Below are 27,137 nucleotides of genomic sequence, written 5' to 3'. Positions count from 1 at the left end.
TCTTGTTATTGTACATATAAGATACCAGAAATAATCTGTGCTCCCAGATCCCTACACCATCACACCCATCTGAAGATGATCTACCAAACTGATATAACTTATATGGGGTTAGATAAGACTGGTGAAAGATAACAGCTCTGGCAAAAATTGAGAGACCACTACACAGTTTTATAAAAATCAGCTTCTCTACATGTCTGACAGCCATTCCAGTCCAGTGTCAGTTGAATTCCAACCAGAGTACACCTTACTACTTAATGTGCTTCTGATTAGGGGATCACCTGAACCAAATCTTATTTAACGAAGGAAAGTATAAAAAACCCTGCTGTGGTGTTCACAATGCTCTTGCAATTAGGTCAAACTGAATGGCAAAACAAGTGCTAGTAATATCTCAAAAGTAATAGGAATGAAAAAATAACTTTTAACCATGCCAAAGGAGTTGAAAAGAAAAGTCTTGAGTGAGGAAAAGAAGGGCTCGATTCTGACTTTACTAGCAGAGAGATACAGTGAGTGCCATGTTGCCTCCATTCTTAAAATTTCTAAGATGGCAGTCCACTACAACAAGGTCAAGCAGCAGACATTGGGGGCAACAAAGCTACAGACCGGCAAAGGGCGAAAACGACTCTCCACTGACCGGGATCACCGTCATCTTATTTGAATGTCACTCAGCAACCGCAGGGTGACATCAAGTGACCTACAAAAGGAATGTCAAATGGCAGCTGGGGTAAAGTGCATGGCAAGAACAGTTCGTAACAGGCTCCTAGAGGCAGGGCTCAAGTCATGTAAAGGTAGAAAAAAGCCTTTCAACAATGAGAAGCAAAGGAGAGCCAGGCTGTAGTTTGCCAAAGACCAAACGGAATGGACCATAGAGGACTGGAGTAAAGTAATCTTCTCTGATGAGCCTAATTTTCAGCTTTGCCCAACAACTGGTCTTCTAATGGTTAGACGGAGACCTGGAAAGGCGTACAAGCCACAGTGTCTTGCACCCACTGTGAAATTTTGTGGAGGATCGATGATGGTCTCGGGATGCTTCAGCAAGGCTGGAATTGGAGAGGGCAAAAAGAGATGTACTAGTCCAAAATATTTATAAATAGTATAAGAAAATGTTATTATTGAAAAGTCATTAACAAAATATACTCAGAAAAACACAGGGAAGGACATGAGGGAATGATATGATGGAGAATGGTGCACAATATGTAGCTGTAAAACAAAGGCACTACACCCCAAGGAAACACCTTGTTTTACAGCTACATATTGTATGACATACTGTCATAGAATAGAAACTATGGGAAAGTCATTGTGGGGCCATCGTCCTGTGAAATCCTATTTATAGGGTATAGCAGTACAGGGAAAATAGTAGGGAATCTATATATATATAATTACCTTGTAATGTCTTCACATCCTGTTCCATCCAGATGTGTCTGGATCCCAGAATTCCAAGCGGCGGAAGTTGACCGACTGCCATATTGGGACACCCAAGTGATGGGTGTCTCAGTATGGAAACTGCTGGTGGTACCAGCCTCTTGCGCGGTACTACCAGTGGAACACCATTGTGCCACACACACAGGAGGAGCGCATGCGCAGTTTTAATGTGACTGCCACGATCTGTCTGCACCAAGATGGCGGCGGTCTGATTTACTGCGCTTGCGAGAATTCCGCGCAGGCAGTGAATCATTCGGCTGATCCCGCCGGCAGATGCGTGACGTGTCTACAGGCAGAGGAAGCCAGTCACATTAAAGGGGTTTTCCCACGAACAAATATTAATTTTAAAAATTGTCTGTGTCTGACCATGTACGGCGCATACCACATCTCCTGGGCAGGGGAGGAAGCAAAAGACAATACTGACATTACAGCAGTAGATCACAGAGGATTAATTTTGTGAGGTAAAATATTTCACTGGCTGTTTTTAAACAAAATTTTACCTCACAAAATGTATCCTCTGCGATCTCCAGCTGTAATGTCAGTATTGTCTTTTGCTTCCTCCCCTGCCCAGGAGCTGTGGTATGTTCTGTACATGGTCAGACACAGAGGTGAGAGAGACAGAGCACAGCGGGGAGACAGCTCAAACGGGACAGCACATAAGGGGAGAACACGGCATAGGAAGGAGAGAGACAGCAGACGAGGGGGATAGCACATGGGGTAGACAGGTCAAAGAAGAGAGCACAGATGGGAAAAGTTAGCACATGGGGAAAGAGAGAGAGGATAGGTGGGTGAGCACATGGGGGGGGGGGAGATTCTCAACGCTGCAAAGCCTGCCCCCATCGTGACATTACCGCCCTCCCGATGCGATAGCATCGGGCCTCCATCTAGTTTTGTAATAAAGCTAAATGCAAAAGTGGTTAGTTCTTAAAGATGGGTATTTATAAAGGGCATTATTGGCATCAGACCACCCATTCAATAGTTCTTCTTAATTGTGTCTTAGGGATGTTTTAGCTCCTCTCTAGCTGCTTCACTGTATTACAGGATTATTTGCGAATAGAAAAGAAAAGTTCTATAACATAATGGATCATGTCTCCTGCATAATCAGCACTGCATCCGCGCCAGAATGCTGGGATTAGTATCCAGCAAGAACCTGAATACTGCTGCCAATCAGCATTGCTGAGTGGGTGCAGAGTACACATTTCCCCCTATTCGAAGAAACAGTGTTTGTGCTCTGACGAAATGTGATTGCTGCAGGCGATCAATGAGTGCCCCTGTCAGATATTGATCCTAAGAGAATGACTGACGCAGCATTGGCCTGTGATGTGAGTATATTTTTTCCACCTCCCTGGGCCCATTAAAAGAGATTATCCAGTAGTTGAAATCCCCTTTAAAGGAGTACTAAGGGTAGTCAGGAATTTTATACACTGTTGGCTCATATTAGGATCTGGGAAAAATGCCGGAAAGCATAGCTAGCTGCAGTCGGAAGATACTTGTAACCTTTCCCACACAATAGATATATGTATACAGGGTCGGACTGGCCCACAGGAGAACAAGAAAATCCCCCGGTGGGCCCCTGTTCAGTTGTGAGCCACTAAGTCGCCGACATTTACACTATGGACAGACAAAAGCAGCATCTCATCATTCATTCAACAATCTACCTAGTCTATTATTTTATAAGTACATTTGTGAATGAGTGTAATGTAATATTTGCATGTAGCTGAACAGTGGGCCCCCAGAGTAAATGTTACTGGTGGGCCTTTGCCAGCCCAGTCAGACACTGTATGTGTAACCAATGATAACTGTTATACAGTTTTCTCCTACGCCTCATTGGGGGACACAGAGACAGTGGTGTTATGCTGCTTGCCACTAGGAGGACACTTAAGTAAACCAGAAAAATTAACTCCTCCCCTGCAGTATATACCCTCTCTCTGGATGAGATATCTCTTGTTCATGCTTAGTGTCTGTAGGCGGCACTTGGGTCTGGTTTCAGACCCCACCGTTTTTATTTTATTTTTGATTTTTCTGTAAATTTTTATTTTTTAATTAACGGAGTGAAGGGGGCGACGGTTTCTTTCTATGGCCCGCTCTCCCCCGAACCAACAACAGGCAAGCACTCAGAGTATACCTCCCCGTACACTTTCCTGCGACGTTTGGGGCTGATTCCTCTACCATAAGGATATGAGGGCAGGCGCAATGGAGAATATTTTGGCTATGATCCTACCGGAGTCGGGATTCCATGAGACCTAGACAGCGCTTACGTGTAGGCCCTGAATCAGGCCCATAGCTCTCCATCCCCCTATCATAGGGAGGATCGATTGAGCATGGCCCCTTTAAGAACTCCTCCAGCTCTGCTACATCAGCCCAGGAGATGAGAGCCTGCATGGATGGCCGGACAGCGCCGAGCACTGGAGTTGAGGTATGGAGTCGGGTCCTGGCCCCCCGGGAGAAGCGCTGACGTAGCGTCAGCGGCGGTGCACCGCCCCCCCCACCCGCGGCGCTACCGAGGGTAGCCCGTAAAAATTTAGTCCCCGGCTTTCCAGCCTGCTAGGCCGCAATTTTAATAGCGCCGCCCCGCCCACCGGCGCCTACCACGGGTAGGCTCAGAAATTTAGCCCCCAGCTTTTCCGGCCTACTAGGCCGCAATTTGAATAGCGCCGCCTGCGCTATTATCGCCCCCCCTCGCCCTGGCGTCTCTCATCCATGACGAGACGCGCAATTATAATCTCGGGGGCCATGTTCTTTTACCTCACCCTGCTCTGGAAGCTGTGAGGCCAGCATTCTGCCGGATACCGGTTGACACCACAGGGCAACCGCTATTCCTCCCAGGGAACACAGCATAGGACCGGGTAAGCTGCATCTGCCTCAGATTAAAGCTTAACCCCTTCCCGGGCACGTTCCCTTCAGCTGCAGCAGACTCTGCCGTTAACCCTTTCAGGAGCGTTATGTCTCAATCTAAGGAGGCTAAATGGGTGGCTAAAAAGCACACTGCGTTTTTTACCGTGTGTAACACTTGCAAGTCTGCCCTACCCAGTGCACAGACTAATCCGTTATGCACGGACTGCGACCCGACCTGCCCTCAATCGCCCCTCGCCGCCGCTGCTGATTGGCCTCATGCGTTTAGTACCCCTGAGTGGGCTGCGTCCCTGTCACGGTCAGTGGAGTCTCTGACCCAGGCTATATTCTCCCTCCGGGAGGACTTTTTAACCCAGAGAGCGTCCTTACCCCCCGAGGAAGGCTCTGGCGTCAGCCGGGAACCATCCAGCAAGGGCCATACTCTGTCAAGGGATGGTCAGGTCTCTAGAAAGCGGACCCATGACATGTCCCCTAGTCCCGTTCGCGCCTCTGCATCTGCGACTCCTGTCTCTTGCTCTCCCTCTCCTGGAGTTCTCAGCGAGCACGACTGAATTTGAATCTGACACGTCAGCCCCTCAGAATCCCCCAACTGATCAGGAGTCGCTTAATTCTCTTATAGAATCAGTCAACAGGATCCTGAAGTTGGATGAGGATAATGTTCCCGCTCCAACACATCCTATCTCACTTAAGAAAACCAAGCGTGTGCGTAGGTTATTTACCAGTCATCCGGACTTTAAGGAAATTGTCGAGAAACATAGAGATCGTCCGCATAAGCAGTTCACAGGACAAAAGTCTACTCAGACTAAATACCCTTTTGATCCAGACTTAATGAAGGATTGGTTACAGTCCCCCTCCCCCCCCGGTTGACTCGCCTGTTTCGCGTCTTGCTTCAAAAACGCTTCGTCAGATTGACTACCTTGCCCGTTCAGTTTTTGAAGCTTCAGGAGCAGCGCTTTTTCCATCTTTCGCGGCAATTTGGGTCACTAAGGCAATGGCCGCTTGGGCAGAAGTCCTGATTACTTCCTTCCTGGGCACCAATCTTCCTCCGGAGCCAACCACGGTTGCCAGGCAGATAATTCACGCAGCAGACTTTGTAGTGGACGCCTCTTTTGATGCCGCCAATTGCGCTGCCCAAACTGCCGCTAATGCAATCTCCATTAGAAGGGCCCTATGGCTCCGCGACTGGCGGGCAGATGCCACATCTAAAAGATTGTTGACTTCTCTCCCCTTTTCAAACGGGTCATCTTTTTGGAGAGAAACTAGATCAGCTTTTTTCTGATGCTACCGGAGGTAAAAGTAAATTCCTTCCTCAACAAAAGGCTGTTCGGCCGTTTCGCAACCAACAGCCGACGCGCTTTCGATCCTTTTTACAACAACTCCGGTTGGTCCTCCTTTACCTTCTCTTCCGGATCAGGTCCGTCTCCGCGCGGAGACAGAGGCTCCCAGGTCTCATACAGACCTATCTGTTCCTGGAAACCCAGGCCCAGGGCTTCTGGATCCAGGGGAGCCAGATCTCATAGATCTACCCAATGACTTGTTGCAGTATCTGGCGTAGGCGGTCGCCTACTTTCCTTCAGCCACACCTGGCTCGCGGTCGTCCACGACAAGTGGGTCAGGGAGCTGGTGTCCTCCGGATACAAGATAGAGTTCTCCGCTCTCCCTCCAACTCGCTTTTTCCTTTCCTCTCCCCCCAAGGGAAAGACAAGAGCCTTCCTTTGGGCTGTTCAGGCTCTCTTAAAGGACGGAGTCATCATTCTGGTCCCTCATCATGAAAGGCTCAGAGGATTTTATTCAAACCTTTTTGTGGTTACAAAGAAAGACGGGTCAATGCGACACATTCTGGATCTCAAACTGTTAAATCAGTTTGTCACGGTTCGGCGATTCCGAATGGAATCTCTCCTGTCAGTTGTCGCCTCCATGGAAAAAGGAGAGTTCCTAGCATCCATCGACATCAAGGACGCTTACCTTCACATTCCAATTTGCCCGTCTCACCGGCAGTTCCTGCATTTTGCAATTCACGAGGAACACTTCCAGTTCGTTGCCTTGCCCTTCGGACTCGCCTCTTTCCCCAGGGTCTTTACCAAGGTCATGGCGGCTGTCATGGCCATTCTCCACTCTCGGGGAGTAGTGGTGTTACCGTATCTGGACGACCTGCTCATCAAGGGTCCGTCCCTTCCAGCCTGCAAGGAATCCGTGGAAATAACTGTAAATACACTTTCGCGCCTGGGGTGGAAGATAAACTTTGCAAAGTCTTCCCCGAGACCTGCTCAACAGATTTCCTTTTTAGTAATGATCTTGGACACTTCCCGCGGGTTGGTCATTCTCCCTCCAGAAAAGACGCAAGCCTTACAACAGGCAGTGCGGACTCTTTCCCGTCCACATTCGTTTCAGCATGAGAGTTCTCGGAAAAATGGTAGCTGCGATGGAAGCAGTTCCATTTGCGCAGTTCCATCTCCGTCCCTTACAACATGCGTTGCTTTTAGCTTGGGACAAGAACCCGTTCTCCCTGGACCGTCGGATCCTTCTGTCCCTGTGGGTCAGGCAATGCCTCAGGTGGTGGACACTGAGGTCCTCACTGAAACAAGGGAGGTCTTTTCTCCCAGTAAGATGGTTGGTTGTAACCACCGACGCAAGTCTTCTCGGCTGGGGTGCGGTCTTTCGTCACCACACAGCATAGGGTCGTTGGTCACCCCGAGAGTCACGTCTCCCCATCAACATTTTGGAGATACGAGCGATCAGATTTGCTCTATGGAGTTTCCACCATCTCCTCGCAGGTCACCCCATCAGGATACAATCCGACAATGCCACGGCTGTAGCATATATCAACCGCCAGGGAGGTACCCGGTGCAGGATGGCCATGCACGAAGTGAGTCACATCTTCCATTGGGCCGAGACCAACCATTCATCCATCTCAGTAATCCACATCCCGGGCGTAGAAAATTGGGCGGCAGATTTCCTCAGTCGCCAAGGCATTGCCTCGGGAGAGTGGTCTCTTCATCCGGAAGTCTTTCAGCAGATTTGTCGTTGTTGGGGGACTACGGATGTGGACCTCATGGCCTCAAGACTAAACAAGGTGCCTCGGTTCATTGCCCGATCGCGCGATCCATGCGCCATCGGATCGGACGCCCTAGTTCTGCCATGGCACCGGTTCCGGCTCCCGAACATCTTTCCCCCTCTTCCCTTGCTTCCGAGGGTCATCAAGAAGATCAGAGCGGAGGGTGTACCAGTGATCCTAGTCGCGCCAGATTGGCCGCGCCGAGCTTGGTATGCAGAACTAATACAACTAGTCACCGATATCCCCTGGCGACTTCCAGATCGCTCGGATCTGCTTTCTCAGGGCCCGATTTACCACATGAACTCCGGGGCCCTGTCTTTGACGGCATGGCCGTTGAATCCTGGATTTTAGCACAGGGTGGGTTCTCTCACGACGTGATTCTCACCATGATTAGTGCTAGGAATCCTGTGTCCAGGCGTATCTATCACCGCACCTGGAGAATCTTCTTTTCATGGTGCAAGGATCATGGTCGATCCCCTCTGGTGTTCTCCATTCCAGCTATATTGGAGTTCCTTCAATCCGGATTAAACTCAGGCCTCGCGCTTACCTCGCTCAAGGGCCAAATTTCTGCCTTGTCAGTGCTTTTCCAACGCAAAATTGCCACCAAACCTCAAGTCAAGACGTTCATTCAAGGAGTTTCCCATGTGGCGCCTCCTTATACAAGGCCATTGGAATCATGGGACCTCAACCTGGTTCTCAGGGCCTTACAGGAGGTCCCTTTCGAACCGCTGCAGGACGTGTCATTGACCGTCCTCTCTTGGAAAGTGGTTTTTCTAGTGGAAATTACGTTATTCAGACGAGTTTCGGAACTGGCAGCCCTGTCCTGCCGCTCTCCGTTCCTGAATTTTCATCAGGACAAGGTAGTTCTCAGGACGTCCCCGTCCTTCCTGCCCAAGGTCGTCTCCTCTTTCCATCTCGGCGAAGAAATTGTCCATCGCATTGAGAAGGCCCTCCACACCCTGGATGTGGTTAGAGCGCTGAGACGGTACAGCTCGCGGACGACTCCCTTCCGCAGGTCAGATGCCCTGTTCATTCTTCCGGAAGGGCATAGGAAGGGTCTAGCCGCTTCAAAGGCAACGCTAGCCAGGTGGATTCGCTCAGCGATTCAGGAATCCTACCGTGTCAGGAACGCGCCTGTCCCAGCGAGGATTAAGGCGCACTCTACCCGGTTAGTGGGCGCCTCTTGGGCCATTCGGCACCAGGCCTCGGCAGAACAGGTCTGCAAGGCTGCGACTTGGTCCAGTCTGCATACTTTTACAAACCATTACCTAATTCATTCTCAGTCCTCTGCGGATGCATCTCTTGTCAGACGCATCCTGCAATCGGCAGTACCTCTGAGTGTTGACTAAGTGGTACATGGGGTATTAGCAGATGTATGCTCCCCACCCAGGGACTGCTTTAGGATGTCCCACTGTCTCTGTGTCCCCCAATGAGGCATAGGAGAAATAGGGATTTTTGTGTACTCACCGTAAAATCCTTTTCTCTGAGCCATTCACTGGGGGACACAGCACCCGCCCTGTTTAGCCTACTGGCTCATTTGTAGCATTCTGAGGTTTTGACATAGTTATGGTTATTGTTGACTGTTTAAGCTCCTACTGCTTTTTCACCGAACTGGAGATATCTCATCCAGCGAGAGGGTGTATACTGCAGGGGAGGAGTTAACTTTTTTTCTGGTTTACTTAGTGTCCTCCTAGTTGCAAGCAGCATAACACCACTGTCTCTGTGTCCCCAATGAATGGCTCGGAGAAAAGGATTTTATGGTGAGTACACAAAAATCCCTATTTTCATATCGGTAACATTTTGATGTATTCTTCTGAATGTTTCTCTGCAGTGCCAGCAGTTTTCCAGGGTAAAAGCAGAAGTAGCATGCATTGCTGTATATGATTCAGAAGCATTGGTTATTGGCAGCCGGAAAGGAAAAGCCTTCTTTGATTCCAGGATGGATCTCCAGAAAGATTTCATACAGTATTGTGAGTATTTTGGAACAGTAAATACAAATGTTTGTCCACAGTAAAAAAAACAAAAACGTAACAAATATGGTAGAAATTCTATATTTCTTATCCTTGGATTTCTTTCAGGCAGTTTGGAAGAAGTTTGTGTTTCAGAAACGGTAATGAAGACACTTAGATTGACATCGAATCACTCAGAGATTGAATCACTCCAGAAATGTGTTGAGGATTTGTTCTGCCTGTGTTATGGTACGATGCATTATTGTGTTTCCTTGTAATGTATATTATATATAGTTTATTTATAGTTAATCGTAGCAGCTGACTTCATTTAATTTTGACCCCCTTTTTTCTGTTGCTTGTAAAATCTGATATCTGAGAGCCACTGTTGTTGTCTTCCCCAGACTGTAATGGACATAAATGTCATAGACTTGTTATTGGCCTATTTGTCTAGGTCGATGATAAATGACCCACAGATTCTAGTGGGACGAGCCAGGCAAAGCGCCAGAATAGTCGCATTCAATAGATGCGCCTTTTCTGGGCAGCTGCGGGCTGGTGTTCTTAGGTTGGGGGGGCCAATATCCATGGCCCCTTCCCAGCGAGAGAATACCAGCCTAAAAATGGGGGGGACCCCATGCCGTTTTTAAAAATTTATTTAAATAATTAAAAAAAACAGCCTGGGGACCCCTTTATTCTTGATAACTAGCCTTGCTGAAGCTGACAGCTGAATGTTGCAGCCCCTAGCTGTGAGTTTTGCCTGGCTGGTTAGCAATAACACAGGGGAACCCACACTGTTTTTTTTTTTTTTTGTTTTTTTTTTAATTATTTACAGCACAGCAGCGGCTGATGAATACTCCCATCCGCCGCGCCTGCTCTCACTGTAATTAGCGGTAGCAGGTGTCGGATGATGGGAGCAGTTTTCCCCAGCCAATTATTATGCGATGTCTCCCTCCTACAAGGTAAGGTGAGAGGAATTCCACCTCTCCCAGATCTTTTCGAATTTGCCCGGGCACCCTGTATTTCGATACAGCGTACGGTCATACAGTTGTGGCCAAAAGTATTGACACCCCTGCAATTCTGTCAGATAATACTCAGTTTCTTCCTGAAAATGATTGCAAACACAAATTCTTTGGTATTATTATCTTCATTTAATTTGTCTTAAATGAAAAAACACAAAAGAGAATGAAGCAAAAAGCAAAACATTGATCATTTCACACAAAACTCCAAAAATGGGCCAGACAAAAGTATTGGCACCCTCAGTCTAATACTTGGTTGCACCAACCTTTAGCCAAAATAACTGCGACCAACCGCTTCCGGTAACCATCAATGAGTTTCTTACAATGCTCTGCTGAAATTTTAGACCATTCTAGGGGTGTCAATACTTTTGGCCACAACTGTATGGAATAACCGCATTCACCAATTCGATCCAAATCCTGAGGGAGGGACATGAGCTCCCCATCCAACGCAGTGCCAGAACCTTTCGTGCCATAAATAACGTTTCCCGTAAAAAAATCTCGATATAATGACCCCAAGATTCATCATCCCACACCCCAAACAGGTAAACCAGCAGTTCAAGGGGAACAGGAGCTTGTACCAGGGAAGTTAATAATGACGTCCCCTCCTTCCAATATTGTGCAATAATAGGGCATTGCCAAATCACGTGTATAAAGTCTGCATCCAATGAGTAAAATGAGGATGAAAGAACTCATGGAGATCAACATCCAACACTGCGGAGACACCATCATATGTTTCTCAACGCAGTGATTCTAGAGCAATGCCCCCATCCCTTATGGGAAATATGCAAAAACATTCAAAACACAAGCCGAGGAGACACCATCACATGTTTCTCAACACAAGCAATGACTAGCCAGGTCTTTCCCCGGGAAGGAACAACCACGGGAAGGGCATTCTCCAATGAAGGAAACCACCTATGCCAAAACATGGTATCCATCCACAGACAGCTGTTTCGGAGTATTGCCCCTCATCAGTGTGGAGTAGGAAACTGGCTAGTAGGAGCAATGCCTAGTAAAAGACTGAAAAATGAGTATGAATGAACTCATAGAGATCAACATCCAACACTGCAGAGACACCATCACATGTTTCTCAACGCAGTGATTCTAGAGCAATGCCCCCATCCCTTATGGGAAATATGCAAAACACAAGACGCGGAGACACCATCACATGTTTGTCAACGCAAGCAATGACTAGCCAGACCTGGCTAGTTCATTCATCCTCATTTTTCACAGTCTTTTACTAGGCATTGCTCCTACTAGCCAGTTTCCTACTCCACACTGATGAGGGGCAATACCCCGAAACAGCTGTCTGTGGATGGATACCATGTTTTGGCATAGGTGGTTTCCTTCATTGGAGACTGCCCTTCCGGTGGTTGTTCCTTCCCGGGGAAAGACCTGGCTAGTCATTGCTTGCGTTGAGAAACATGTGATGGTGTCTCCGCGGCTTGTGTTTTGCATGCATCCAATGAGTGACATCTCAAGCATTCCGATGATTGGAATCTGCCCATCCTGAATAGTCAGGTCGGGGTCAGATATGATTGATATATAACTGTGTCATTCTGTTATTGATAGACGGAGACACCCCGATCGGAGATTCCAGAATTTCTCCCCAGTCCTCTCCCTGTGCATCGGGGATGAGCCTCTCCCACTTCCCTTTTAACCGAGTTTATGGCGGAATCTGCCCCTACCGATAGCATATATGTGTACAAAGTGGAGATGAGACCCTGGGGACCTTGCGATTTAAGGATGCCTATCAAGGGCAGAGACGATATAGCTTTGTTTACCCCCATATTTCTTATGTGTGATTGAAAGGCCGACCTCAATTGTAGATAACGGAAAAATTGGGATCTTGGGACGTTACATTTGACCTGTAATTGTTCAAAAGACACCAAGGTTCCATGATCGTGCAAATCGCCTACCGAGGAATCATTGTGTTGAGTCCAGAACTCTGCAGACGGGTGTTCAAGCAATGCCGGAAAATAACCATTATTCCACAGGGGCATTTCAGCCACTATGTCTCCAAATCCAATTACTCTCTTAATCTATAAGAATATTGTCTTTAAATTGTAAGAATAATTTGATATGTAACAGAAATGGATTGTTCAAATTAAATATCTTTCTCCAAAAAATATATCTACAAGTCATAGAATCATAGAATCATAGAATCGTAGAGTTGGAAGGGACCTCCTGGGCCATCTGGTCCAACCCCCTGCTCAAAGCAGGATTCGCTAAATCATCCCAGTCAGATGTCTGTCCAGCCTCTGTTTGAAGACTTCCATTGAAGGAGAACTCACCACTTCTCGTGGCAGCCTGTTCCACTCATTGATCACTCTAACTGTCAAAAAGTTTTTTCTAATATCTAATCTGTGTCTCCTCCCATTCAGTTTCATCCCATTGCTTCTAGTCTTTCCTTGTGCAAATGAGAATAAAGTTGATCCTTCTACAATGTGACAGCCCTTTAGATATTTGTAGACAGCTATTAAGTCTCCTCTCAGTCTTCTCTTTTGCAAACTAAACATTCCTAAATCCTGCAACCTTTCCTCATAAGACAGGGTTTGCAGACCGGTCACCATTCTGGTCGCTCTTTTCTGAACTTGCTCCAGTTTGTTGATGTCTTTTTTAAAATGTGGTGCCCAAAACTGGACACAATATTCCAGATGAGGTCTGACCAAAGAGGAGTAGAGGGAAATAATGACTTCACGTGATCTAGACTGTATGCTTCTGTTAATACATCCTAGAATTGCATTTGCCTTTTTTGCTGTTGCATCACACTGTTGACTCATATTCAGTCTGTGATCTATTAGTATACCCAAGTCTTTTTCACATGTGCTGTCACTTAGCCCTATTCCTCCCATTCTATATATGCTTTTTTCATTTTTATTGCCCAGATGTAGTACTTTGCATTTCTCCCTGTTAAAAACCATTCTGTTAGTTGCTGCCCACTTCTCCAGTTTATTTAAATCTTTTTGAATCCTCTCTCTCTCTTCTCTAGTATTAGCTATCCCTCCTAGCTTTGTGTCATCAGCAAATTTAATCAGTTTACCCTCAATTCCTTCATCTAAATCGTTGATAAAGATGTTGAACAATACAGGGCCCAGGACAGAGCCCTGTGGTACCCCACTTGAGACATTCTTCCAACTGGATGTGCAGCCATTTATGACCACTCTTTGGGTCCGATCACTAAGCCAGTTATGAATCCACCTAACAGTTGCCTTGTCCATTCCATACTTAGTCATTTTTTCAATAAGGATTGTATGAGAGACTTTGTCAAATGCTTTGCTGAAGTCAAGATATACTATATCTACAGCATTTCCTTGATCCACCCAATCAGTGATACCGTCATAGAAGGAAATTAAGTTAGTCTGACATGACTTATTAGTTACAAACCCATGTTGACTCTGTTTAATCACTTCATTCTTATCCAGGTATTGACATACATGTTGTTTAATAATTTGTTCAAAGATCTTTCCTGGTATAGAAGTCAGACTCACCGGCCTATAGTTGCCTGGGTCCACCTTCTTCCCCTTTTTGAAGATAGGAACAACATTTGCTCTTCTCCAGTCTTCTGGTACTTCTCCTGTTCTCCAAGAATTTTCAAAGATTATGGAGAGGGGTTCAAAAATTTCTTCTGCTATCTCCTTCAGTACTCTGGGGTGTAATTCATCTGGACCTGGAGACTTGAATTCATTTAGGTTAGCTAAGTGTTTCCTCACTATCTTTCTGTTTATAGATATCCTGGATTCTTCTATTCCCTTAATAGGACAATGAATAACAGTTGATGTTACATTTCCTTTCTGAGAGAAAACAGATGCAAAATAGGAATTTAAAAGTTCAGCCTTCTCAACATCCTGTCTTACCATTTCATCATTTTCATCCTGTAAAAATCCTATAGCATCTTTGACTTTTCTTTTACTTTTGACATATCCCCAAAATCCTTTATTATTGCTTTTGACATCTCTTGCAAGCCTCAATTCATTTTCAGCTTTAGCTAATCTGATTTGTGCCCTGCAGGTTCTGCAGACAGCATTATATTCTTCTTTAGATATGCCTCCCTCTTTCCATTTTATAAACCATTTTTTTCTTCCTTTTTAGCATGTGCTTAAGTTCTGTGTTCATCCATCCTGGTTTCCTTAAATGCTTCCTATTCTTCCCTCTTTTCGGAATTGTTAACAACTGTGCTTTGAGAATTTCATTTTTCAAGATTTCCCATCCTTCCTGGACATTTTTGTCTTTAAGGATATCCAGCCATTGGATCCCTCCAATTCTCTTTCTGAATCCCTTAAAATCTGCCTTTCTGAAATCTAACCTTGACGTCTGAGTCTTCACAGGTCTTCCGCCTCTAGTTATCCAAAATTCTAAAATAGCATGGTCGCTACCTCCTAGGGTCCCAGCCACTATTACCTCCTCAACCATTTCCTCCCTGTTTATAAGGATTAGATCCAAGGTAGCAGTTCCCCTTGTTTTCTCCCTTACCTTTTGGAAGATAAAGTTGTCAGCAAGAGAGGATAAGAATTTCCTTGACCTGTTAGTTTTGCCTGAGAGAGATTCCCAACAAATGTCTGGATAGTTGAAATCTCCCATGACAACTATGTCATATTTTTTGAAGAACTTGGCCATTTGATGCATAAAGAGTTCATCCATATCTTCAGCTTGCACAGGCGGCCTGTAGTAAATGCCTACAATGGTGTCCTTTCCATTGTTCTGTCCTTGTATTCTTACCCAAACAGTTTCCACAGAACTCCCAGTCTCTGAAGCTTCAATCTCTGTGCAGATATACGCGTTTCTAACATACAATGCGACACCCCCTCCTCGTTTATCAAGTCTGTTTCTTGCAAATAAGTTGTATCCTTCTAGTCTTGTATTCCAATCATGTGTATTGTCCCACCAAGTTTCAGTGATTCCAATGACATCATATTTCTTTTCCTGTGTTAGTAGTTCCAATTCTCCTTGTTTGTTGCCCATGCTTTGTGCATTAGTATAGAAACATTTTAGTTTGTGATTGGTTTCTCTTTCTCCAATATTTTTATTAATTAGATTCTTTTGTCTTTGTTCTTCCTTTCCACTTCTAATAGCAGAGTTCTCAATAGCATTTGTCAGATGTATGGCTTTTTCTGGTCTTTTGCTTCCCTTCCCATGTTGTTCTAGTTTAAAGCTCTCCTTACAAGTGTAGCAAGGCGACTTCCAAATACATGCTTTCCAGTCTTCGTAAGGTGCACCCCATCTCTAGCAAGTAGTCCATTGTATAAGTAGTTCACTCCGTGATCCAGAAATCCAAATCGTTGCTGACGGCACCATCGACGTAGCCAGTTGTTCACCTGCAGAATCTTATTCCACCTCCTTGTTCCATGGCCATCCACTGGGAGGATGGAAGAGAAAACCACCTGCGCTCCCAGTTCTTTCACTTTCTTGCCTAAGTATTCAAAGTCTCTGCAGATGGTTTCCAGGTCGTTTCTTGCGGTGTCATTTGTCCCCACATGTAGTAGCAGGAATGGGTAGTCATCTGTAGGTCTGAAGAGTCCTGATATCCTGTCAGACACATCTTTAATTTTTGCACCTGGAAGACAGCACATTTCTCTTGAAGTTATATCCGGTCTGCAGATAGCGGCCTCTGTTCCTCTCAACAGGGAATCCCCCATGACCACCACTCTCCGTTTCTTCTTCACAACATTTTTCTTTCTCCATCCAGGAGGACTCTGAGGGCATACAAGGTTGCTGTTTGTTGGCAAAGTCTTATCCTGATGTATTTCTTCATCGTTTTCCTGCGTGAGAGCCTGGTACTGGTTTCTGAGCAGTATGGGTGCTGACTGCCTCCTGATCCTCCTGCTTCTCTGGGTCACATGTCTCCATTCCTCTGTTTCTTCAGGTGCACTTCGAATTTCTTCTCTTTCTGTAACATGAAGAGATAATTCTGCTCTGTCCAAGAACTCTTCACCTTCCTTAATGATCTTCAACGTAGCTAACCTCTCTTCGAGATTTTGCAACTTTTCCTCCAACAGGGACACAAGCTTGCATTTGTGGCATGTGAAGTTTGGCTTTTCCACTGGTAAATCTGTGAACATGTAGCAAGAAATGCAGCTCACCAAATGGCTCACCAAATGGCCTCTTCCATCTTGAGATTTCTTAAAAACGATGAAAGATGAGCCAAAATTTTCCGATTTCCTCTTTTCAGCTGCAACGGCCAAAACCCAGTGATCGTTGAGCTCGCGGAGACTCTTCACTTATCCCAGAAGGCACTGGGAATATGCAAATGATCTCCTCAAGACTCTTCCCCTGGTTTTCCGATTTCCTTTTTTCAGCTGCAACGGCCAAAACCCAGTGATCGTTTAGCTCGCGGAGACTCTTCACTTATCCCAGAAGGCACTGGGAATATGCAAATGATCTCCTCAAGACTCTTCCCCACACTGATCGTGCCAGGCGAAGCAGGGGCAGCAAACAAGGGACATTTATTTTTCCCAATTCTAAGAAGCCCAGCGGACAGCTAAGGCCTGTTTCACACATCCGTTTGTGTCCATCAGTCAAAATCCGCCGGTTTGAAAAAAAAAAACGGATCCGCCATTTTTCTTGGCGGATCCGTTTTTTTCCCCATTGAGTTGCATTACCGGCGGATCTTGACGGATGGCCATCCGTTAGATCCGTTTTTTTGCGGATCCGCCAAAATTTTGACGTCCGCCGACATGCCCAAACGGACCATGCAACGTTTTTTCGGGCGGCCGGATCCGCATTTGTCACTGCACATGCCCGAAAGACTTCACTCAGCCGCAAATTTAGCTCTTTCTTTCTCTCTCTCTCTTTCTCTCTCTCTTTCCCCAGGCAGCGGTTCCTTTAAAATTCTTCCTTTGACAGATCCGTTAAAATAATGGTCCGGTACAAAACGTTGTGGGAAACAGATCCGTTATCCGCCATTTTAGCGGATTTTGACTGACCAAAAAAAATGATGTGTGAAACAGGCCTAGCTCGTGCGGCGTGGAGCAAGTGGCTTTCAAAGTTAGGGAGGTGATCATCAGGCATCCACTTGCATATGGCTTTGGCCTCTCCAGCCAGATAGTATAGAAAAAAGTCTGGTAGCGCTGCCCCACCTTCCCTTTTTGGTCTCTGCAGAGTGGACAGCCTGAGTTTGGGCCTAGCTTTTCCCCATATAAAAAATGTAATTTGAGAGTTCAAGTTTGCAAAGAAGGATCGAGGTACTTCCACGGCACTGTGCTGAAGAGAGTAGCCGAGTTTAGGAAGCAGTATCATTTTGATTAAATTAATACGTCCGGCTACAGAAAGCGGGAGTTTACTCCAGATTAGAAATTTAGCTTTAACCATTTCCAACAATGGGTGTATGTTGAGCCGCAAATCTAACAAACTGCTTCGAGATATGTGAACACCTAGATATTTGAAACTGGGTACAATAGGTAATGAAGTGAGGGTCTCTAGTCGTGGCATCGGGGCATGGGAGAGGGGCATCAGGGCAGACTTTTCCCAATTTATATATAAACCAGAATATTTACTGAATTTATTGATAGTGACTATTACCCGTGCCAATGTGTCCTCCGCGCTACCCATAAAAATCACCATGTCATCAGCGTATAAGCCTATGGTGTCTACTCGACCCGCTATTTCTATACCTTCAGTATTAGGGGAAGATCTTATACGAATAGCCAATGCCTCTATCGCCAGGGCAAAAAGGGCCGGAGAAAGGGTACAACCCTGACGGGTTCCCCTATGTAATGCAAAGGACTCAGATATAGAACTATTTACAATGACACGAGCCTTAGGTTTCATATATAATGTACTAACCCATTTTAGAAACCTGTCGCCAAACCCATATTTCTGTAAACATGCACATAGGAAGGGCCACTCAAGGGAGTCGAAAGCCTTGGCCACATCCAGCGATGCCAATGCCCATTTATTATCTGGTACCAGGGAGCTATATTGGACCACCGACTGGACTCGTCTAATAGAAGTGCTTTTATCAGGCATAAAGCCAGTTTGATCAGGATGTATAAGTTCTAATATAATCGAATTCAACCTGGTAGCCAAAATTTTCGTAAAAATCTTATAGTCCACATTCACTAATGATATGGGACGATAAGATCCACAGTCTAATGGGTCCTTCCCCTCTTTTTTAAGTACTATTATTTTAGCTTCATAGAAGGACTCTGGCATAGACCCTCCCTCCCAAATCCCTTGGAACACCATCAACAACAGTGCGCCAATATCTCCCGGTATTTCCTATATAATTCAATGGGAAACCCATCAGGTCCACGGGCCTTCCCAGACGCAATGTCCATTATGGCATTCTCTTCCAGAGTAAATTTAGCATCCATAAATGTCCGCTGGGAAGGGCTCAGAGTGGGAAATTGGAATACCTGTCGGATATCACAACACCCCTGACTGTCAACATCACTTGTAGAGTTGTACAATGATCTATAATAGTTATGGAAGCAGCTCAGTATTTCTTCAGTTGAAGACACCAAAGTACCATCTGAGCTACGGATCTGTAATATTGTGTTAGTAGTGTTGTGCTGACGTACCAAATAGGCCAAGAATTTACTTGCCTGGTTCCCCAGCTCAAAATAAGATAGACGGGCAAAAAATTTACGTTTGGACCTGGTGTCTGTGTTGAGTATATAATCTGTGAGCAGCCAGCCACTCCACCCTATTGCTACTAGTCTGATCAGATATGTAAGTGGCCTCCGAGTCTCTCAATCGCTGCTCCACCTCATCATCCTCCCTCGATGTCACCCGTTTTATATAAGAGATCGTAGAGGATAAGCAGCCCCTCAAGTATGCCTTAAGGGCATCCCAAAATAAGTTAACATTTCGAGGTTCAGGGTGGGACGAAATGAAGCAATGTAATTGATCGATCGTTCTATCGGGTGATTCTATCAATTTCAGCCAAAAAGGGTTTAATTTCCATGCCATCTTGTTGCTGAGTGGTCCGTATTTAAGTTTAAGAATGACAGGGCTATGATCTGAAATCCCCCTACTGCCATGTTCTATACTATCTACCCACGTTACTAGACCACTAGATCCAAATATGTAATCTATACGTGACAAGGAGTGCTTAGTGGATGAATGGCAAGTATATTCCCTCTTCTCGCGATGTCGCATTCTCCATAAATCCAGCCATCCACTGCACTCCATGAACCGCGATAGTTGGGAATAAACCTGTGGGAGAGACTCCCCCCGCGCTTCATCACTCAATCTCTGATTATTCATGACCTGGTTGAAATCCCCCATGCATATGACATCTGCGTCTGGATAGTTCAGGGCGAAACCCATCGCCTTCTGGAGAATAGACATATTGGCTGGAGGGGGGTTGTAAATACATAGAATAACATATTGTGTGGAATTAATAAGTGCATGCACAAATACAAGACGTCCCTCAGGATCCCTTCGGGCCTCTCTGGCCTCCCATCTAACGTCCTTATGCATCAATAGCAAGACCCCCCTTGAATAACTGGTATGAAATGAGTGGATATACCATTGTGCCCACGGTTTCTGCACACACCGAGCAGTATCCCTGGTCAGGTGTGTCTCCACCAAGGCCACAATGTGCGGACGGCATTGCCTGATCTGTGAGAATACCTTGATTTTCTTTCGGGGGGGGGGGTCTTAATGCCCCTCACATTCCAGGTCATACATATTATTTAAGACCCCATTTTTGTCCGAATATGGCGTATGCTAGTACCCGAGCAGAGATTGGAAACATCACACAGAAGACAGGGTTGCCACTGACTGCGACTACTACCTAAAAAAAACTATTAAAACTGAGACTATTAAAAAGAAAAAAACAAAACATTAGTCTAGTAGTATAGGAGCAGAGTCCCACGCCCCTATTGAAAAAAGAATAAGGGGATACCATCACTGAACTCAGTGTCCGGTATTGCTGTTAAACTGGATACCCGCCGAGGAAGCCCCAACTGGGCCTTTAATTGAAGGATTCAAATTGGCAGCGAATACATTAGGATTCCTTTGCAGGGGATCCCCCATGGGACCGCAGCCACTCAGTCGCCTCCGCTGGATCCGTAAAAAACATAGATGAGCCCCCATGTACAACCCGGAGCCGGGCCGGGTAGATCATTGAATACACAATGTTCCTCTCTCTGAGCCGCCTCTTAATTTCGATGAATTGTGCCCGTTGCTTCTGAAGTTCCATGGAAAAATCCGGGAAAATGGAAACCACAGCATTATCAAATTCGATGAGGCTTTTTTGCCATGCGAGGTGCAGAATGGTGTCTCTGTCTTTACAGTTGAGGAGACGCGCCAAGAAGGGTCTAGGTGGGGCTCCTGGAGGAAGAGGTTTTGTAGGAACCCTATGCGCTCTTTCGACGGTGAATACTGGAGAAAATTCATCCCCCAGAGAGGCCTTAAGCCAGCCTTCCAGAAATTGCTCAGGATGTTGACCCTCTGAATGCTCCGGAAGTCCAATGACACAAATGTTATTTCGACGCATCCTGTTCTCCAGATCGTCTGCTTTTTGCTTCCAGACGTTCATAGAGCCTGCCACCTTTGTCAACTTGACCTCCATAGATGCGATGGTGTCTTCTACCTGGGATACTCTCATCTCTACTTCCGTAATACATCCTCGCGTAGCTTGCATGTCCTATCGGAGTCGCCCCACCTAAGTGTACACGTCTTCTATCTTCTCCGTCAGAGAAGTCCTGGTTAAGGAGATGGCTTGCATTAGCTGTTCAGACGCCTGTTTGAGGGTCAGTTCTTCCTGCTCATTCTCCTCCTCGCCCCCAGGGGGACGGCTTTTTCGCTGAGCTTGTGAAGGGTTATTTTTAGGAACCCGTACACTTTCAGAGGGGTAGGGTCTGGCATATTCTTTTAATTTTTCTGCTGCTGCTGATCCTTTAGATCGACTCATATTCAGTGACAGTGCAGCGCCACAGGACATCCAGAGGTGCAGGCTCTGGGGACTTTACCCCAATTATATGCACAGCAGGGCTTGTAAAAAGAGATATATCACAGAAGCAACTCCTATGTAGGGGGGAGTCACATGGATCAGGAAGGGCATTGTCTGGTTCTGCAGCAGCGAGGTTTGTCACAGCCGGTGGGGGGGATAGAGACCACAGCCCCGCAGAGACAGCAGCAGTGGGGGGGGGGGGGTACAGAAGTCCCCACAGAAGTAGCGCCAGCGGCACTGTGAATCTATTAGTGAAAGGGAGGAACGCAGGGCCCAATTTTTCAGGGCACTCACCGCGAGTCCCTTGTGGCCTCAGGATGTGAGTCATCGTCCAGTAGCACTGTGGCAATGGAAGCTGGACGCCGCAGCTCTTACAGATAGAGCGCGCGTCTTGAGATGGCCGCCGCCCCGTGCAGGCCCTGCCGCCTGCTCCGGCTCCCCCGGCTTTCAGCTCACCAGAGCTACTGTACCTCACGTCTCCCAGCGGGGTCCACCGGGGTCCCCGGCATCCAGATGTCACGAATGCTGACAGGTGCGTTGCAATTATGAGGCCACAGACGCAGGATGGAAGCAGGATTTTCAGGAGCTCTCTGTGTACCTCCTTCTTTCTTGGCTACATAGCCACGCCACCCACATGACCACATTTTGAAAAATTTATCCCTGATGGCCTATTGTATTCATTAATAAAAGTTTTTTTTTCATTTTTGATAATTAAAAAAACAGAAATCTTGTCATTTTCACCCTGGCCTCTAGGCCTAACATCCCTAAAAATACATATATTCCACACATGACTTGATCAATAAAGTTCTATCAAATCCAAATAACAGGAAGTATCCAAAACAAAGCAATTTTATTTAAAACATGACATACCAAAAAGAGAAAAAAGTGATAAAAACTTATTTAAAGAAACTCACTCAAAGCACAAAGAAAAACACAAGTAGCCTAATTTAACTAATTGGTGTAGATATGCTGCAAAAAAACTGCAACATCAAAAGCACACCGTAAACTGATCATGGGAATTTAGTTTATTACTGCATTGTAATCCTGTCTGTGATGATAATGAGACTGCTGAAACATTTTCTGTAAGAACCTAGTAGTATGATTGTGATATTAGACCTAACGGCCAATGTGGAAATTGCAAAATGTAAGATTTTTTATGTAGTTAGTTATATGAAAAAAATATATAATAATTTTTTTTAGTATTAAATACATGTCACATAAAAACCTGATTTATACAATAGATTTTTTTCTGATGGCAAATTCCTTATTAAGTACATCTAAAATACTTCTAATCTAGTCTTATTATGTATTTCCAGGCAATTTCTGCTTGTTACATGAGACTCCATGTTTGAAAATTAGAAACTATGTAATTGATATATTTTAACATTTGGCTCAAAAGTGAAAAAGGTGCTCAACTTCGTCCAGTAACCAAAATCAGAACCAAGGGGAAGGTCACAATAAATGCCCTCAAGTCTGTAATGACATATATGCAAAACGCAAGCCGCGGAGACACCATCACATGTTTCTCAACGCAAGCAATGACTAGCCAGGTCTTTCCCCGGGAAGGAACAACCACGGGAAGGGCAGTCTCCAATGAAGGAAATCACCTATGCCAAAACATGGTATCCATCCACAGACAGCTGTTTCGGGGTATTGCCCCTCATCAGTGTGGAGTAGGAAACTGGCTAGTAGGAGCAATGCCTAGTAAAAGACTGTGTTGATTTCCATGAGGTCATTCATCCTAATTTTTCACTGTAATGACATATATGACATGTTACTATCTGCTTGTCATGAATATGGAATATTTAGTTGGTCCGAACTTATAACAACTTAAAATGTTGACTTCTGACACTGACTCAATTTTGCAGTGATTTTGAATGCATTTTAGTCATACTAGTTACCGTATTCTGTACTACTTTTTTTTTTTTTTTTTAATTCCAAATAAGGTAAGGCATTAGGAAAAACAACACCAGTATCGATCCCGTATGAAAAGATGGCTAGAGACCCCACTGCTGTCGTGGTATGTGGCCTCCCAAATGATGTAGTCATTAAAAATCCATCAACATATGATCTTCACACTATCAACCAGATCTTAGAAAACAAGTCGAGCATATATTTTACCATAAAAAGGTGAGTATTTGTTTACTTACCTGTCTGGTTCCCCAAACCTCCAAAACTGCCCCCCACTATAATTTACAGCTGTAATCCTGCAATCCAGTCATGTCATTGATGGTGTAGCTCCTATGTGTGCTACAATGTTTATTGCTGTCCTAGGCGTAAGGTATTTATCTCAGACAAGTCCAGGGGGTGCCTTACCGGTGCAGTCCAGCTTTGGATGCTGTAATGAAGACCCCCCCTTGCATGCTAGGCCACATTCATAGTGCAGTGTTATGGCCCCCATACTAATTAGATGGCTGTCAGCTCAGTGATGGTTTGGCAGGCAGCCATCTCGCCCGACTCGCCTATACATGTGGGCACTCCTGTGTTTTCTATAAAAGAGTTGCCGACAGCAAATCTCAGGGAGAACAAAGCGATCAGCAGTCCTAAATCTGGACAATTGATATCTACCCTGATTATCAGTTATCTGGCGCACCCATACACATTAGAGTGTCATCTGAACCCGTCGATATCGGGCATGTGTGGCATACAGCCTAATGGGTATGGGAAGGCTTTAGTAGAGTTTTTGATGATTCTTGTTATGTTTATCGTCTATGCTTCTTCCCCATTTAGATCCACCATTGGTGTCCAATATACCCACAATTTATAATGAACATTACTTTTTGGTATAGTTAAGACTTTTTTCACAATGCATTTTCCGTTCCTTAAACGTATATGAGGGAAAACCTTCCAACATATTCACCTATTGAAAGGTTGTCACGAATGTCGTGCAGTACAACCCATCGCCCATGGTACTCCATTGTGAAAAAAAGTCTACTATGCCATGGATGTTTTTTAATCTAGATGCCATAGTATGCAGTAATATTGCCTGACGAACTGGTCAGTACAGCTGAAAAGATGTTAACTTTGATGCATACTGTTGTCTGCAATGATAAGGTGCAGAAGGAGGACCAATGCTCAGCCCGTTCATTCTAGCAGCACCCAAAACACTACAAATAAAAACAATTGATATATACCGGTGTGTGTGTGTATGTGTGTATATATATATATATATATATATATATATATATATATATATAATTTTCACTATGTTATTGTATTTTTTTTTTTTTTATCAGGCCCTTTCCTGATAGTATATCTTCACCGGGTAAGTACCTTGCCATGAGCTTTTATTTCTTTCTTTCATCCCCAGATATATTGTGTTGTGATTTCACATTACAGTAAGGACCCATTTAGACAGGCTGATATATAGGAATGAGCGTTTTTTTGATTATAGGCCTATTTAAACAGGCCGGCGACTGCCTGTTGAATAATCAAAATGCTTTTTCTTTGGACGAGATGATTTTTAAGTATTCTTAAACATCATCGTTCTCGGCAGCACATCTTCCTGTGTGAACAAGACAAGTGCTGCCAAAAACATGATGTTCTAAAGTACTGTCATATCAATGATGGCTTTGTGAGCATGACAGTGTAGTCAGCCAATCAGGGCAGGCTATTAAACGATCGCTGATCAGTTCCACATGTAGCCAGTCCGCAGTGATTTAATGGCCATGATCAGCATGTCCAAACATGCCCTGGACAAACCATGGCTGCTAAATGACCACCAATCTGCTATACACAAGATGATTGGCAGTCGTTTAATAGACTGTTTAGCCTGGCCGACCACACTTCCATGTTCACAGAACAATTATTGATATGATCTGATCCTCCTGTGCATGTAGAACATTATGTCTACATTACAGCATATGTCCTTTGTACACATTAAGATGTGCTGCCGAGACCGACGATATGTAAGCAAGCTTTAAAATCATTTCTCCCACATGAACAATTGTTTTGCTCTTTCAAGGGATCTTTATACAGGTCAGTGATTGACAAACAAGTGTTCCTGATTAAATGGACCCTATTCACATCTGCATTGACCCTTTTTTTTTTTTCTGGTAAAGCGATGAATGCCATAAAAACTCCATTGTAGTCACTGAAATCTGTCAGGCCCCTTTTTTTTCCATTGTGTTACTGATCTCATATAGTCATTTTCTTTTATTGTTAATATAATTGAATGGAAACATGGAGTTTCTAATGCAGATATAAACATAGCTTGAAACGTTTACAGCATTAGCCTTTATCTCTAAAGGGGTTGGGTACTCCTTTATATTGATGACGACCTATCCTATAAGGAGAATAGGTGCAGTACCTGGCTGCAGCCACTAAACAGTGTAAGGAGCTGTGGCTTTCCACATCGTACAATGTTTGCGTCAGGCTTCTGCCAAAGGGGATAACAACTGATCAATTGGAGGGAGGGATATTGGCCCCCCACCGATTTTATACTGATGACCTAAATAGGTCATCAATATAAATGTAATCCCTTGATATATGTTTATTTTAAACAAAGAATATAGTCACAAACTTCTCTTAAAAAACCACAGTCACAAAAATCACATTTTTGTACATTTTTCATGTACTGAACAGGAATTTAAAGAAGGCAACACTGATCCCATAGCCATATATCAGTAAAATGTGAATAATCTCTTTGTAATCTGTTGTAGATGAAGTCACTGCTGAAACCAACTGCTCTTTATCTGAAAGGTACCTTTTTGTTTTTTAAAGGCCGCCGTATCTTTTGAACTTCTATAATAGAATATTGCTATTTGACCATTTACAACTATATCAAAGTAAAGGTGTTAGCCATAATCTAATCTGTGCACATCTGCATCAAAATGGTTGACTCAACAAATTGGATACTTACCTCTTACTAAAAATCTAAAATCAAAATAACTACTGGCGCTTATCACGTCCGACCACTGACCACCTTCTGCATTACAAATATTCTCCGTTCTCAACAACAGAGGGATTTTAAATTCCAATGTGTACTGCTGGTTGCCTAGGTTGCCAGCTACATCCACAGTGTATTAGAGGTGACTGGTTTCCTAGGCAAAGAGTGTGTGCTCTTTGCTTTAGAGCCATCAAGTGCTGCTCTGAAGCTGGGCAGATTGCTGGATCTAGCCAGATTCAGTGCTCCTCTGATGGTACGAAGGCAAATCTGGATCTGCAACCAGGATGGGAGATCACACAGTTCAGACCCGTTGCCCGATCATTCCTTTGGTCCAAACTGTCTTCAGGAGTGAACCAGTGGTGTGCTTTTTAATGGCGTTTACTATAAGGCAATCATTTAATAGCCTATCAGCTTTCATGTCATCTAAAATGATGGATTTGTCCGACATTATTCTAATGTGTATGGGGGCCTTTAGTCTTGTTGGCAACAATATCAGATTCTGCTATTTAAAAAGCTCTGCATAAAGTAGAAATTGAAAAAACATTAGTGCTTCTTCAAAGCTTTATATTACATCTGTCTAAAAAGTGAGATACAATGTGACGACAACACAATGTATATGTGAAGGTAACAATACAATGTAAAAACATCTGAATGTAACAACACAATCTAATGGTTAAGCAGTCTATTGCATCACTGTGCAGCATTGCCTGTAGCCTAAAGTGCAGGGGCAATGCTCAAATGCTTTACTAAAAGCTATTGACTAGTGATGAACTGATCTTTTGGAATTTGAATTCACCATTTTAGCTGAATTTTCCTAAAAAAATGTGAATTGTGGCCAATAAATTTTCCCTCGAATCGCAAAACTGCAAAGCCTGTAATTGCCCAGAAAATGTATGAATGTCGCTCAGAGGTCTATTAGGACTGTACTGAATCCTTTTTGAGCTGCCTATTAGACCTGTATTGAATCCTTTTTGAATTGTGCAAGCAAAACCTTATTAATATGCATGCAAGTACAGTCATGTAAATTTCTACATTAAGGATATTTTTATTTTGTGTTAAAAAC

The 27,137-nt window shown here is 44.6% G+C and overlaps 1 protein-coding gene across 3 annotated transcripts in view; it reads left to right on the top strand.

Annotated features, from left to right (window-relative positions):
• The window catches only part of GTF2I (general transcription factor IIi), a 127,028-nt gene that overhangs the window by 14,213 nt on the left and 85,678 nt on the right, over window positions 1–27,137 (top strand). For all 3 annotated transcript variants that reach the window (XM_073574740.1, XM_073574735.1, XM_073574731.1), the window contains exons 3-7: window positions 9,159–9,297; window positions 9,406–9,525; window positions 23,133–23,316; window positions 24,423–24,451; window positions 25,848–25,887. In XM_073574740.1, the coding sequence (XP_073430841.1) occupies window positions 9,159–9,297; window positions 9,406–9,525; window positions 23,133–23,316; window positions 24,423–24,451; window positions 25,848–25,887 (512 nt within the window). The remainder of the gene's footprint in view (window positions 1–9,158; window positions 9,298–9,405; window positions 9,526–23,132; window positions 23,317–24,422; window positions 24,452–25,847; window positions 25,888–27,137) is intronic.

The sequence above is a fragment of the Dendrobates tinctorius genome, unplaced genomic scaffold, assembly GCF_039654945.1.
Source record: "Dendrobates tinctorius isolate UK_male_01 unplaced genomic scaffold, ASM3965494v1 ptg000007l, whole genome shotgun sequence".
NCBI lineage: Eukaryota > Metazoa > Chordata > Amphibia > Anura > Dendrobatidae > Dendrobates > Dendrobates tinctorius.
The sequence above is the reverse complement of the archived record's forward strand: the minus strand, read 5'-3'. Positions and strand labels throughout refer to the sequence as shown.